We start from the raw sequence: 15,482 nt of genomic DNA, 5'->3' as shown, positions 1-15,482 counted from the left end.
TGCTCCCAATTCTAGCTTTTGCAGGGGCTCAGTATCTCAAGGCCATAAACTTTTGTGGGACTGTTTATTGCCCATGTCTGGCCTCAAATCAATCTACATTTTTTTCAGTGGAGGGATGGCTATTTTTCTGGCAGAGTTTTGATTTCAAGTGGTGGCTACTTGAAGCAGCTCAATAATTACACTACACTAATACCAGAATTGGTAGAAAGAAAAAGCCAGTGGAGGTCAGTGGCCAGAGTGCAGGTGATATGCTCAGAGGTGCATGGATAGATACGGATGATCACATGGCTCTGCAATTTAGCACATTTAGCAATTTATGCATAGTTAACCCCCACACAGTGATCTTCTTAAGACTTAGATTTTTGAGACACTCTCACACATGCCCTATATCTTGATGCTTCTGAGCAGACCCATTTTGATCAATGGGACTACTGCACGTATGTGTTTTCAGGCTCAGGGCTGTAGTTCGTAAAAGAGAAGATGGGGCATATTTTCATATCATCCCGCCCACTAAAGGCAACAATTCCCCCCCATTGCACTTTAAATGCAGGCTGCCCTCCTGCCCAGGAGGGCTTGCTGCCGGAGCTGCCCTGCTTTATGTTCATCCATTTGACATGCCACCCTCACACCAGAGAGGCCTCCAGCTGAAGACAAAGATCAATCTATTTTAACTCTGTTGCAAAAGTTACTCTTGGCTGCACCCTCCCCTCCTTATCTCATTTTGTTTTGTTAGTGTGCAATGGAACGTTGCACCAGGAATAAACCCTGGCTCCTTCTTGGCCAATCAGGAGCCCCTCCTCCCTACAGCTGACTGCACTGCAGGAGAACCAACACTGGGCGCAAACCCTCCTGCTACAAAATGCTGAAAGATCCTGGGTGCCGATTGGCTGGGTGGATGTTACATGATTTATTTTAGTACTTATCATGTCACATCTTAGATTCACAAAAAGGTGCGGGACTGAAACCGGCACTTTAATGTGAAAGAAATCCCCAAACTAGAAAATTATTTAGTTTATGGGGCATTTTCCCCCCTGACAAAAACAGACCTGGTTTATTAATAGCTACTGAAAGTATCCAGTCCATTCAACTTACGTATTGGCTGTGTGCATCCATCTCTCCCCTCACCCTTCAGTCTTCACTGCTCATCTGTTGGCTATAAGGAACATTCATGCCTGCTAATTCACAGGATGCTATCTGAACATCTTTTAAGGGCTAAATTGTACCAATGGGTACATGAGCCTGTTTCTCACTGTAACTGCAGAAGGGGCACCCCAGGGCCCATCCAGCCCCCCAGCAGGTAGGCATGCACACCCCCTCAGAACACAACACGGGCCAGGCCTGGCTTGCTTTTCAGTGCAACGCTCTCGGTGCCAACAAGAAAAGACACTACAGACATAAGTGTCGTGCAAATCGGCCTCATCCCCATCAATCGCTCATCGGTGTTTCTGCAGCGCTTTGATTGGATAAAACTATCTGAGTGCTAAGTGTTAGCATTACAGATGCCCACAGTTTCTCACTCACTGCTCTCTGCTGTTTCCTTCCTAGAAGTACCATGATTCAAAGAATATTGGCTATTTTTGGTTCCTTTGTACACTGGCAAATGCCATGTGTGTTTGCTGCAGAGCTGAACGGCTGGTGTTTGGGGTCTGAGGCAAAGCACGGTGGCAGAGGGAAGGGTTAGCGTTTGCTGTTTACACCTGTTTGCAAGCACAGTGTCCTGGTACCTTTTGAAAGCAAGGAGAGCCTCAGCAGAGGAGTTTTGCTCCCTTTTCCTACATGCCTGGCAGCACTGGGAATGCATTTATCCGCCCTGTCACTGGAAATGCCCCGGGGGTGACTCACTGAGGTTTTGGGATCGCTTCAGAACAGGGAAGCGTCCTGTTAGCTCTGTCCCCAGAACCAGAAGAGTGGTGAAGCAGCAGCAGAAGAGAGAGCGGATGTGAAGTATTCCTGCTAAGAGGTAGTGTGAGCGCAAGAGAAGCTGAAGGAAGTGGGTTGCCTGTTAGCAAAGGATTGAGGTAAATTTTGGCTCCTCAAAACACCAGCATGGAAATGGACAGATGCTTTTGTTGTTGTTGTTTTTGTTCCCCCTTTTTAAATTCTTCTAACTGTTGAAAATATCCTTCAGGGAGAAGGTTGGGGAGGGAGTGGTGGCGAGAGGAGAGGTGACTTCTGCCCAGAAAAGAAAGGGAAAAAGAGTATAAAGAAGTGTCCAGATTGGCTGAAAAAAGCATCCCAATGAAGAGAAGAGAAGGCGACTCTTGTATTTAGCCGATTGGTTCCACCTCCAGTCTGACTGCTTCAGTGTCAGGAGAGCACCCTCCCCTCCCACCCCCGGCCCTGAATGGGGCTGGGGTCAGCCAGGGATGCGATTTGCTGGGAGATCAGTTGGAGGTATCAGAGTGGACGCTGCCAGGGCCTTCTGTGGGGGAGGTCACTGATGAGGGGGTAGTAGCATCTTGCCAACCTCCATTAGCCTGAGGGAAACAAAGAGCTCAGTCAGTTGCTTTATATCAACAGGACGGCCAAACCCAACATTCCCTTCTCCTCTGCCCCGGCTGGCTCCTACCATGCTCCAGCCACTTCACACATTTTGTTGTTGCCAAGCTGCTCCATATTACTGGAGACAGAAGGCCCGGCTCATCTTCAGGCACCTCAGTACCTTTGAAAATCTGGCCCTGAGCCCCTTGGTACCTCAGTCCTGCCCCAGGGGACAACCTGCCCTGAACGCCACCTCACAGGCAGACTCCATCCCCACCATTGGCTTTGCTGACCGGAGGCTGCTTCCACTTGCCCGTATTTGCTCAGTACAGCCCCTCCAAGCACAGCCACAGACTTGCCTCCCCGCCCTGTGCAGCACCTGAGGAGAGAGCAGACTTTGAACGACTGCGTGTCACAACCTCGTGCTGCACGGGGCCAGAGGATGGTGATACCCCCAAATTAGGGCTGGTCAACATTTGTTTGTCAAAACCAGAAAACTGGGGTTTAGACTAAACCACCATTTTCACGGAAAGCACTTCCCTCGACATTTTTGGTCAAAACCCTGAAAACGTTCAGTTCAAACACAAACATTGTCAAATTTTGGGTGAAAAGTTGAAACTTTCCAGCCCAAACATTTTGGGCGTGTCTATGCTGGCAAAACTTGGACATCTGGCCCGGTGCAGCTCAAAGCAGGGCGAGACGCTGTATATCTGCCCTGTTTATACTATTATGATTATTTGTATTAGTCTAGTGTCTAGAAACTCCAGTCCTGGAGCCCTTTGTGCTAGGCGTTGTGTACACCCCCCCCCCCCACACACACACCACAAACACAGGAGCAGCGCCCAGTGCTGATGTGGGTTGGACGCCTGCAGGTATAGACACACTTTTTGTGACTGGCTGGCCATCCAAGCAAATCGCCTTCAACTAGGAGGCGGGCTTTGTCTCTCCTCTGTACCCGAAAGACATCAGCACATCCCATTGGATGCAGAATCTGATGGGATGGGGTTTGGCAGAGGTGGAGTGCCCTTAGCCATTGCTCCACCTCCCCCTTATCTGGCTCGGCCCGTTTCATCACTACCCGCCCGACGGATTGTACTTTCTTTTGTGTGGGTTGCAAAGTTGCCACATACTGCGTGATTTTTCCTACGTAGGAGACATTTTTCAGCCGTCAAGTGCCACGGTAAAACTGTCCCTTCATGCATGTGTCCCTGGGTGTGAAATGAAGCCATGCACTGAGTTTAAGCTGACGTGGCTTGGAGTGACTCATCGAGCTGGCAGATTCAAGCTGAACTCTAAGGAGGGCTCCAGAAAGCTGGGAGTCAAAGAGCAGCGTGTTTCAGGGATGCATGAGATGCTTGCAAGTCTGGGGAGGCAGCAGCTCTCTCTAGGGACTGTTGAGCTGGCCCTTTTCACCTGCGTGAAATTTGCTTTCAAGTTTTTATCATGGTTGCAACATCATCTAGATGCCATGTTAGGATACAAGGGTAAGAGGCCAGATTAAATTCCTGGTTCTGTTAATAAATAGCCTGCTGGCTCCATGGGATACACGTGCAAGGTGACACCTGGAATACACAGAGGCACCCTCTGAACATGTAAAGAAAAAACCCCCAAGCATTCTGACGTCATTTTGGGGCAGGCACGTCTGCACAGACGTGCGCTTTCCATTGGGGAGTGAGGGGAGGTGCCGGGCACCACCAAGCAGGATCAGTATAGTCTTGAAATTACATGCAAATTACATTTTAAGATCGGGTTAGACAAACACCTGTCAGGGATGGTCTAGATAATACTTAGTCCTGCAGTGGACTGGACTAGAAGACCTCTCGGGATCTCTTCCAGGCCTTATGATTCTATGCTGGCTCTCCAGTCATACTGAAAGACTGTCCCGCATGGAGGGGCTACATGGCGTAGCGGGTCAGGAATGAAATATGGATCCCTTCAGTGGTACCGCCTTGATCACCAGTTAAATACCACTGAGGTGGGCACTGACTAAAAGCTGTCACTCTCTGATAGATCTTTGACATCTTTGAGGTTTGGACGCCCACCATCCAGTTTCTAATGGTCAAGTGTCCATGTCAGAAAACCCAGCACCACCATCAAGGGTCTAACGTGCTTCTCTCCAACACCTCACAGAACCAGGTATCCCCACAACAGACAACATGTCACACTTCCCAAGGTGAGGGTCTCACGGGCCCACTCAGAAACTCTCCTTGCGCTGCGGACAGCGAGTCACAACCCCAGCTCTCACGCCACCTCTCCCTGGGCAGCCTTGGGCTCACTTGGCCAGTTGTGAAAGGGGGATAATGAACCCTGCCTGCCTCGCAGGGATATTGGGGGGGGGGGGAAATCAGCTAATGCTTTGAAAGATGAAAAGCACCATACTGCTAAGAGTTACGGACTAGCACTGACCAGCCCCCAGCTAACGGTTTCAGCTGAGAAACCAGAGACTCAAGAAAGGCCATGGAAACAGGGCTCCCCTCTCGCCCACCAGAGTGGCCCTTCCAGTTGAGGCATGCTGGCATGGCCATGTGGAGAGAACCTGCCCGCGCTTGTCCTCTTCTGGGGTTAACCAGAGGACTCAGCCTGTCTGGCCCCTACTGCCAATACTGAATAGCCTAAGCTGCTATAATGCTCCTGGGCTGATGCTCCGCCATGCCAGGACAAAGAGACAGAGAGAGCTAGGATGGCAGAAGGGAGAAGCAGCGCGACCAGAGGAGCTGGGTGCACATCATGTACGGTAACTACCACGCCCCCTGTGGGGATAACAATGGAAGTCCTCTCTGGCTGGATGTGAGGCTGAGTCTTGCTAATGGGTAGCAGGTATGAAAGCAGGGAAAGCTGGGAGGAGACAGAGGGGCTGAGAACCCCTTGGGGAGGAAGAGTATTATAGATATGAAATTGCTCAGGTCTCTTGTGCCATTCAAAGGCCGGTGGGGTTGTGATCTCTACGGTGAGCACACTCTCAGGAATAAGCGCCCCCAATCCAGGCTGGCCTAGGGGGCCTCAGGAAATCCCTTTCCATGCAGGAACCAACCCCTGAAAAGGGGCCCTCATGGCTGAACTGGTCCCAGGATCCCAGCCAAACTCTGGCTGGGCCGCAGGACGTGAGCTGTGTCTGATGCTGCAGAATTTGGGATGCTGGCCGACCTTCCTTATTGCCACATCAACACCCAGGGTAATCCCCCACCTGGCTTTCCTGCGGGTTATTAAGTAGAATAAAAACCACTAACAAGCCACCTCTGAGCGCTCGTTTATTCCCTCTCAGTGACTCCACAACAAATTCACCGTGTTGGCGAGCAGGAAAACCCCATTGTTCTGTGGGCTGGCACCACAAATGCCACGGTCTCTCTTCCTTCCATCAGCAGCCCCAGGGATGTCACCGTCACAGGCTGGCCCACAATCCTGCTGGCTCTCTGCAACTGTATCCCAGGCTGTGGAGTGTGTGTGTCTTAGGAAGATGATGGATAAAGATGTGGTGCTTTTCTAGCCACAGCCACATCATTAGAGTGGGGAAGAGGGACCTGCTCTCTCCAGCACACTACAGGAGACTATGGCAGGAGGAGAAGGGGAACAGAACGTTACCAGCCATTCCTTGGCTGCCGCCTCTCTCCCCTAGCTGCCTGACCCCTTTGGAGAGAAGCAGATGTGCACACAGCCTCCTTACCTCACTCTGACATTGATTCGATGCTACTTTAATTAATCCTTCCAAATTCCTGCCAGTGCCCAAGTCGGTGGCAGCCGCTGTCCTGTTTACGATATGCCTGAGCCATCTCTCTCTCGCCTCTCCTCCTCTGCACCTACCTCCATACTGCTCCGCTGACGCAGAGAATACATCACTGCCTGTGACAGCCCGAGCTAGCCTGGTCCTATACAAAAGTCTCATTTGCAGCCCAGAAATACGATGGGGTGCCCCAAAGCGGCTGATGTCAGCACCAAGCGTGTGTGTCTGCAAACAGGCCATATGCCATTACCACAGCTACCGTGGGTGGGGTGTGCCTGATTCCCTGCCTACATCCCTCCAGCAATGGCATGGCTGGGGAGAAATGATCCCAACAGGAAGAAATGCCCCACAGCCACCAAACGCAGGGGATGCATCAGCAGTGTAGGCTACAGAAAGGAGGGACAAACCCAGCCAGACAAACAGCAGCAACCAAGCTACTCCGTATCAATTGCTACAACAGGCTGTCCATGAAAGAACAGTTTTGTGCAGAAGCAGAATACACAGACAGACAGAGACACACACACACACACACACACACTCTGCACACACACACACTCTGCATACAAAGCCTGTGTGCTCAAACACACTCAGATGGCACACGTGTGTATGTATACTAGAGCCAGATGAAAATTTTCAGCCAAAACTCCCCCTCCCCAAATATGCAGATTCGGAAACATTTTGTGAATTTGTGTGGAATTTGCTGAATTGTTTCAGTTGCACCAAAATTCTCAACAAAAACAAAATTTTGATTTTGATTTTCTAAATGAAACAGCTTGATTTTTGGACTTGAAACAACTTTTTTGTTTCAAATTTTACTTCAGTTTTATTTTAAAAAAGGTTAAACTCAGGAAAGAAACAAAATATTTACGTGCCACCCCAAACAAAACTTTTCCAAGTTTTTTGGTTCACTGTAAAAATTTCATTTCGGGTCAACCCAAAATGAATTGTTTTAATTTTATTTTTCAGTTCAAACAAAAAAAAATATCCCTATTCACACAGCTCTAATAGATACTTCCACACGCATACACAGCCTATGGCAGACATTCACTTTGTGTACACATATGCACAACATAGAGGCCTGTATACAAACACTTGCAGTCACACTACACGCATATATACATTGACACACACACTCAGCTTAAGGCAGCTGCTTATATTCACCCTGTGTACACATTCATATATAGACTCACCCGTGGTCACATTGTATACGTACACACACACACACACGCCTCCTCTGCCTGCGGACACCCATCCTCACACTGTGCACACACAACACGTACACCTATCAACACAAATGCCCAAGGTCAGACAGTAAGCAGGCACCCGCAGTCACTTTTGTCCATACACCACACACAGGGACAGACACACATTGCTGATGGCTTCACGGAAGACACAGCATACGCCCTTACACATCTCTGACCATTGCAAGAGGCAGCAATTACCACAGATTATCAGCCCGACAATGACAGGCTGTGTAAAGAGAGACACTGAGCCAACTCTGCTGCCCGGAGACTGGCATACTCAAGTACACTTAGGACATGAATAGCAATTTACGTGCCATCACTGAGGCAAAACCACAATGGCTCTTTTGGCAGCCTCTTATTTTGAAGCCTGTTATTTGTTGGCGTTACAAGCTATAATCACAACAGCAACTTTCAAAACCCTTATCTTCCGTGACGCACCAAATCTATTTCAGAGCCGTAATTGCTATGTCACCAGAGAGTTTGCTGCTTAATGCACTCAAATGCCATTTAGTGTTTGCAGGGTCATTACGGCTATCAGAAATGGGGAGCGGAGGGGGAGGGGGAGTGTTCAGAACAGACCTGCCGTTCCTATTGTGCCTAACTATTTTAAAGGGTTTTTTTTTTAAATTCCATCCACTGATGAAACGAGAGAGAGAGAGAGAGAGAGAGAAAATCGTTCAGACAACGAATGCGGCACTTGGCTATTTGGGAAGCCCCCACTTTAGTCATGACTGGTAATGGCCTTTATTTCGTAGGCTGAAGAAAGGGCTCTTGCCCCCGGGGAGCCTCATAGAGAAGCCCAAGAAAATGTTGATTCATTTTAGGTGCTGTGGCCTTTGGCTATAGCCCGTTTGGTGAGTTATCACCCAGTTGGCTAGCTGTGCTCCCCACCCTGATTGGGAAATGCCGCACCATGATGCGGCTGGTGCCCAGCGACATCAATGGAAAGATGCCCAATAACTTCCATGGAAACCAGATCAAGGCACATGGGATCCAGTGTGCTACAGGTGATGTTTCTCCAGAACTCTGAGCCACTAGCACAGGCAAGTTCGGCGGCAAGGAAGCCCATTATAACAGTGCCCATTTCAGTCTCACCTTGCATTTGAAAGGATCTCAAAATGCCTTAGACTAGATGGACGGGGTTCTCCAAAGGGCCCCACACTGGCCGTACTCTGCTGTCATTGACAGCTGCAGTACAAGCCTCACTGGCTTCCCCAGGAGCAGAGTTAGACTATCGCTGACTGCTTCTGGGAATCCCACGGTGCACACGCGCGCACACACCATGGACTTAAGGTTGCTCATTGGGTTTTCTCCCAACAATGCAAACTCTAAAAAGCGAGGAAATCACAAGTTCAGACAACAGTTGCAGCCAAAGGAATATCAGTCTCCAAGCATTTGTCTAGGTGACCAGGCCACGTCCCTACCCCATCCTCTACAGCGCACACAGCCCCATAATCTGTGTCCAGACGCACCCCCTTCCTGGGGGTTGGCTACAGTGGCAATGTCAATCTCAGCCTAAGCTTCCTCCCTGAGTTTTCCCCTCCAGACCTCATCTATCCTTGCTCTTGGCTCCTTTATTATTATTACTGCTCACATGCAGACACAATCCCCTCCCTGGCGAGCTTACAGTCTAAGGAAGGGGTGGCCAACCTGATCTTGAGAAGGAGACAGAATTTACCAATTTACATTGCCAAAGAGCCACAGTAATACGTCAGCAGCCCACATCACCCCCCCCCCCCACCTCCTGCTCGCCGGCAGCCCCACCGATCAGCACCTCCCCTGCCTGCCATGATCAGCTGTTTCGCAGTGTACAGGAGGCTCTGGGATGGAGCAGGGAGGAGCAAGGGTGCAGCAGGCTCAGGGAAGGGGGCGGGAGGGGTGGGGCCTTGGGGTAAGGGGTGGAGTGGGGGCAGGGCCTGGGGTTGAGCAGTGGAAAGTTGGCACCTGTAGCTCCAGCCCCAAAGTCAGCACCTATGCAAGGAGCTGCATATTAATTTCTGAAGAGCCACATGCGGCTCCGGAGCCATAGTTTAGCCACCCCTGGTCTAAGAAGACGGGGGGCCATACAACGTGGGTAAACAGGACGCAACATACACACATACTCACACTCTCTCTCTGCTGGTTTCCCCTTATATTCCTGCTGGAGTTGACAAGCCACACTCACCTTGAGTGAGAGCTTGTGGGGGAGATATGAGCCATTCAGCAACCTTACGCCAGGGACCACAGCAATGCTACGCCCTTGTTTTCACCATTCAAGATCCATCTCCCGAAGTCTCACGCTGCTGCCAGGAGACATGGGCCCTTTCTTATATCTGAGTTTCTGTGTGGTCCATGATCACCCCTTGGGACCTCAGGGGGCATGAATGTACCCCCATCTCTCCCCAATACAACTGATAAGAGCAGTGTGCACCCTAAGTGGGCCCTCTTGTCCCCTTGTCCATAAGGGGTTACAGCACAGGGTACATCTGGGAGTTGCCATGGGACCAGGTGACCCGAATGGCTCCTGCTATCTGCAATGGCTCAGCTGTGAGGAAGCTCCCCGTACCAGCATGTGGGCGCATCTCACAGGCACTAGGCAAAGTGCTGCCCCGACATGGCCTTCTATCTGCATGAGCCCTCTACAGCCCTGAGTACCCCCGACAGCTCATATCTCCCCCACAAGCTCTAGCCTCCTACATGACACACACACACTGAGGGAGAGAAAAGTGGCTCCCCCTTGTATTTTTGGTGAATGCCTTTTTTTGGCTCTCCCCTTGCAGTGCCCAAGGCCCTCTGTCAGCCTGACTGCTCCTCCACTTCAGGATGCAGCTGTGGCGGTGATGATCTCAGCAGTGGAATCACCTCCAGATATTCTCCTGGCTGCTGCACCATCTTCACCAGTCTGGAGGGTTGGGCCTGGCACTCCCATGTCTATGTCCTCGCAGGCACTCTATCAAGCCCTATTATTTGGATCTGGGGTTCGGACCAATGAACTGCCCACTCCATACGCTTGGCTGCCCTCTGGGCACAATCTCGGAGTCGCTGATGATTATTTTCTTCCAATTGGGCCAAGACAGTAGCTACCTGCCCCTGGCAGAAGCATCTTGTGCAGAGCTCAGTACACAGCACATGTGCCTCTGCCATCAGAGCCAAAGACTCCTCTCCCAATGGGGATAGCAGCCATCTTCTGGTCCTAGTGCTTGTGCCCACAGGGGCTGAGTTTGGCTGGTCCCCTGGCAGTACATATGGGTTAATAAGTCTCTGAAGTGGCTGTTTCTGGAGCTGCTGCTGCACCGTCAAGAACCACAACAAGAATGGTTGGTCTCAGCCTAGACCTCCTGCTGGACTCATCACTGCAAGGCTGCAATCTGAGCTCACTCTTATTCCTCTGCCATTTCAATATGTCATCATCTTCTTCCTTGTCTTGTGCAGAGGGTGTCCAGGCTCCTCACTTCTGGGATCAAATGGGATGGGGAGGAGTCCCTACCCTGACCTCGACAGGGCCGAGAGACCTGGAGTAAGCTTCCAAACTCACTGCCTGTCTGGGGCTGAGCCTGACTTGATGGCTCAAAAGAAAAAAAAAACCACTACCACGACTGAGCCCTCCGCTGAAGCTTTCTCAACTGGTCTAGTTGTGTCTTTAAGGCTTTTCTCCAGCACCACAGGGGCCCCGTGAGCCCTGGCCTGGTGGCGGTCCGGGTCTTCAGCCAGTATTTTGGCGGCAGAGGGCCCTTCAGTGCTGCTGAAGTCACGGAGCGACTGAAGGGCCCCCCGCCGCCGAAATGCCGCCGAAGACCCAGACCGCCGCCGGGTGAGTACAAGCGCCGCAGCTCCCCCACTTTGCCCCAGGCCCCCTGAATCCTCTGGGCAGCCCTGGAGCCCGAGCCAGAATGTCTACACTGCTCTTTTTAGCCCTGTAGCACAAGCCCGAGTCAGTTGACCTGGGATCTGAGACTCGTTGCTGCCGAGTTTTACTTTAATTTTTTGTGGTAAAGACATTCCCAGAGAGAGACCACAGAAGAGCAGCTCTTCTCCCGCCAACTTCCTAATGTCCAGGACTGCAGCTCAGGGAACGAGTCTTTGCCCACAACTCAGCTACCAAAGCACTTATTTGTGGAACTAGCCGAGCCATACAGTGAAGGATGCTTTCCTCACAATGGATGCATCCTTTGACGAACGCTGCTGTCTTTGTCAGCTTCCCAGAACTGCCTCCTCCTGCAAAACTATGAATCTGCTATAGAACCTTCATAAAACCACACATATCCAGTTCTGTCCTGCATGAAATTTCCTATCATGCACAGTGAATTCCACTGCAGAACATTTAGGTCCTGCCAAAAAGAAGCTCCTTTCTTGCAGGAAAAGTGGCATTTTGAAATGGGATTTTCATAGGAGGCCGTGGGAGTTATGCTACCAACTCTCACTGGAATTCTCTGCCATTTGGGCTCCGAAATCCTTCATGTTCCTTTGAAAATCCCAGCCTTGAGGCCCCAAGAGTGCATGTATGGATGTTTGTATCCATGCACATTCAGGTTATATAGACAGATACCTGCCACTGAAATGCATCTCTCTCTGTTCAAGGGAGCACAGAAATACTATGCAGCAGTTATGGAAGGGCAGGGAAGAATAGTGTCTCAAAGTGAACTTGTACCTGGGAGCTTGGGGAGATGGAGTATAGGTATTCAAGATGGCGTTTGGCCATAACACAACATTTAACTGGCCTATACTCAGGATCTCCCAGGCCAGAGGTCTGTAGTCACTAGCTCACACGGGGAGAGCACTCTGGGAAGCAGGTCAGAAATCTACCCAGCTCCCCTGTGTGTGTGTGTGTGTGGGGGGGAGTGCCCACACTGCACCCTCCCTGTGGCTGCTGCAGTCTGCTCCGTGTGGCACAGCAGGCCAGCTCCACAGGGTGACTGCCACCCTCGGGGCATGTGGAAGAAGCAGCCCCTACATTTGTGAGTGCAGGGACTGGCGCCTTTGCAAGGTGCGGGAAGGGCTCGTTGCACCCACCCTCCTGCACTCACAGGCTGAGGACAAGACAACCCACCCCTTCGTGGCCACCAGCAGCGAAATAGTGAACATCTTGCGAGCGTCACAGCACCCCCTGGCTCAGTACTAAAAGGGGAGCTCGCCATCTACTGGGTGACCAGGATTCCTGGCTCCCCATGAAGAGGGCACTGTGCACTGCCATTGCTCACAGCCAGCGAGTCGCTCACTGGAATGGTTTAACAGAGAAAAGCTATGCTGGGGCTTTTGGACTGGAGCATCGGTCTCTCTCCCCCCGACTGCTCCTTGGAAATGCCATGGCACCAACCCAAGAATGCTCTGTGTTAGGAGTGCCAGTGACAATGTAGGATCCAGGCCCTTTTTTTTCCCCCAGAGATAGTATTTTGGGTTTTGCTTGCTTGTTTGATTTTTTGATACACTTATATTCTTAGTAATATTTGTAAACAAAGGATAAAGACACTGTGTATATTGCTTCTGCCTAACCAGATGGGTTTGAACAGATAAGAGCAGTTAAAGTGTTACTGGGCTTGGTGGGCATATAATATATATGAGCACACACTTGAAGACTGCCTCAACTCCTATCTCAAGGCAAGGTCAAGCAACCAGTCAGGAGGGACAAAGGCAGATTGGCGGAAAGGTATAAAACACTAAAAGGCCAAAGAAATGCCTGCCCCTGATCATAGCACAACCTCCCTCCTTACCCCTCCCATGGGGTACAAAAGGGGTGGGACAAAGACCCCAGACCCACAACCCCCCAAAAACGGAACATGACCATAAGGGGTGGGACTGTGGGCATGGATTTCAGATATAATTATGCCTGCTCAGGAAGGGTGGATGGGACACTGGGAAACAGGGCTCTGCAGCATCAGAGTTATGGTATAAAATGTTTGCTGGAAACTAACCCCAGTAAACGTTGTATTGCCTGCACTTCGCACTTCTGTTTTCTGTCTGATGACAAGAACCAGGGGAGAAGGTGAAGGGAAAGCTCTCTAACACTCTGCACTTGCCACGCCGAGATCTCTGCAGAGTGATGAACTCACCCGAGGCAGTCCCCCCCTCTGACAAACGAGCCGCGGGAAGTGTAGCCAGTAACGGCCTCAAATGGCTGAGGGCCTCGCTCTGTGGTGCCTAGTTGGCAGGTAGGGCCCTCAACTGGGACGTGGGAGGCCCAAGTTCAAGTGATTCAGAGCAGAGATTTGAGCCTGGGTCTCGCACATCCCAGAGGGAGGGAGTGAACCTGGTGGCTAGGCTGGGGTCACACTCGCTCCACCTGTGAAACCTTCCCGAGGGCGCGTCCGTCAAACCCGATACGTTCCTGCGCAACATTTCGGTTCCAACAAAAGGGCATTTTCCGATGGAAAAAAAGTTTTGTGGCACATTTTTTGACCAGCGTCCCTGTTTCAGACCCGCATAGCCCGGCTTTCGCGTTCGTCAGTGGGAGAAGTGGCTGCTCAGCACCCTGTGAAACGTTGGCCATAGCCACCTTGCCATACCAGTGACAAAGCCAAGAACAGAACCCAAGAGTTCGGCTCCCCAGTCCGGAGTCCTTGTCACAAACCCAGCAGCTCCACCTTGACATGCTGGGTCCCAGATCTAGGCGTGAGAGGGCCATTCATGCTTCATGGGCCATTCAGTCGCTGGCCCCTCTGCTGCGACTGCCAACCAGGGGAACAGTCCGTGTGATTTGTGTGTGTGTGTGTCATGGACACGTGGCCACAGCTTGACAAACAACTCACCGCTGGCACTAGTTAACCCTCTTGTTAACACCCCTCCCTCTCAGCCCTAGACATGGCCCCCCAGCTCAAGGGAGGCGAGGGGGGACTGGGGAGGAAGGCTGCCTGGCTGCATGGTTTTCTTACCTACCTGCTTTTTGACCCAAATTGGTCCTGGAACAGAGGTGCTCCAGCACCGATAGCCCCCCATCTCCGTGAACAACTCTAAAAGTCCAGCTCCTAGCACCCTAGAATCCTGGGCACTTCTGGGTCCCAACCCTGCGACTCAGGCCTATCTCTACGTTACCCAAATATTTACAGTTTTGTCCTTGCCCCCCCTAGGCTGTGTCTTACCAGGGTTCAGACCGTGCACCACTTCCTGATCAATCCCGTTCACTTTACGAATCAAATGGTTACTCTTGATTCCAACAGCAGGGGAAGCTAACTCCACCTGGGATACACAAATCCAGCTGTTTGCTCTCTGCCTCAGACAACAAACACAGGCAACAAAGATTTTTCGGTTGGGTCGGAGCTGATAAGGCTGTTGACAATGCACTGGGCAGAAGGGAATCCAGCTATTTTAGCTCTGCAGAGCTAAAAGAAGCAACCATTTGGGATTTGTCAGTAATGTGGCAGCTCTGACTAGAAGACACACTGGGCGCCAATCTATGGTGTACACAGAGGCCCTTTTGGCTCTGTCTTGCCTACAACCATATTTTAAGACTGAGCATCCACCAGGAGACATGATCCCAAGGCAGTGACGGCAGAGGCTGAAAGACCACGGTGGGGAAACTTCCTTAGTTGCATTCGTCATCAAACTATGCAGTGACAGAGCTGGGCAACACTCTTCCAATTATTCAGCCCCAGCACCCAAGATCTGTGCAAGATCAACATAGTCTTGACCCCCTGCCCCAAATGGTATCTTCAGTGGCATGAATCCCACCTGTGTTTTAACGCAACTATCTCGGAGCACTTCCAGTGATGGTTTAAGCCGTGACCGGCAACGCATGGTCTCCTGTGTTGCTGGTAACTTTCCCCTAGACACTCCTACACGCAGAGTGGCGGACTGTGTGCCCTCTTCACTCAGCTGCTCTCACTATTGTGGGCAGTATCGTTACTCTGGCAGCTGGAAATTCTGCGCTGTTGTGAAATGTAACCGGGTCCAGTCGAGCTCTGCTGGAGTGTGGCTACAAGCCCCAGCCTGGTGGCTCACTCTGCCTGTAGTCGGAGCTGGACATGGTGTTCTTCTCCAATTCCTCTCTTAAAACTGCTGCGGAGCGGTAAACACCCGTCAGAGACCTCCCCAGAGGTGGCTGTGTTTCAGTGGTGGGGGGAAGGGCT

The 15,482-nt window shown here is 51.1% G+C and overlaps 1 protein-coding gene across 12 annotated transcripts in view; it reads right to left on the bottom strand.

The window, feature by feature from the left end:
* Window positions 1–541: 541 nt before the first annotated feature.
* The window catches only part of PBX1 (PBX homeobox 1), a 239,105-nt gene continuing 224,164 nt past the window's right edge, over window positions 542–15,482 (bottom strand). For all 12 annotated transcript variants that reach the window (XM_045026001.1, XM_045026011.1, XM_045026004.1 and 9 more), the window contains one exon: window positions 542–2,477. In XM_045026001.1, the coding sequence (XP_044881936.1) occupies window positions 2,385–2,477 (93 nt within the window). In that variant the 3' untranslated portion in view covers window positions 542–2,384. The remainder of the gene's footprint in view (window positions 2,478–15,482) is intronic.

This window comes from Mauremys mutica, chromosome 8 (assembly GCF_020497125.1).
Source record: "Mauremys mutica isolate MM-2020 ecotype Southern chromosome 8, ASM2049712v1, whole genome shotgun sequence".
In the NCBI taxonomy this organism is placed as follows: Eukaryota; Metazoa; Chordata; order Testudines; family Geoemydidae; genus Mauremys; species Mauremys mutica.
The sequence above is the reverse complement of the archived record's forward strand: the minus strand, read 5'-3'. Positions and strand labels throughout refer to the sequence as shown.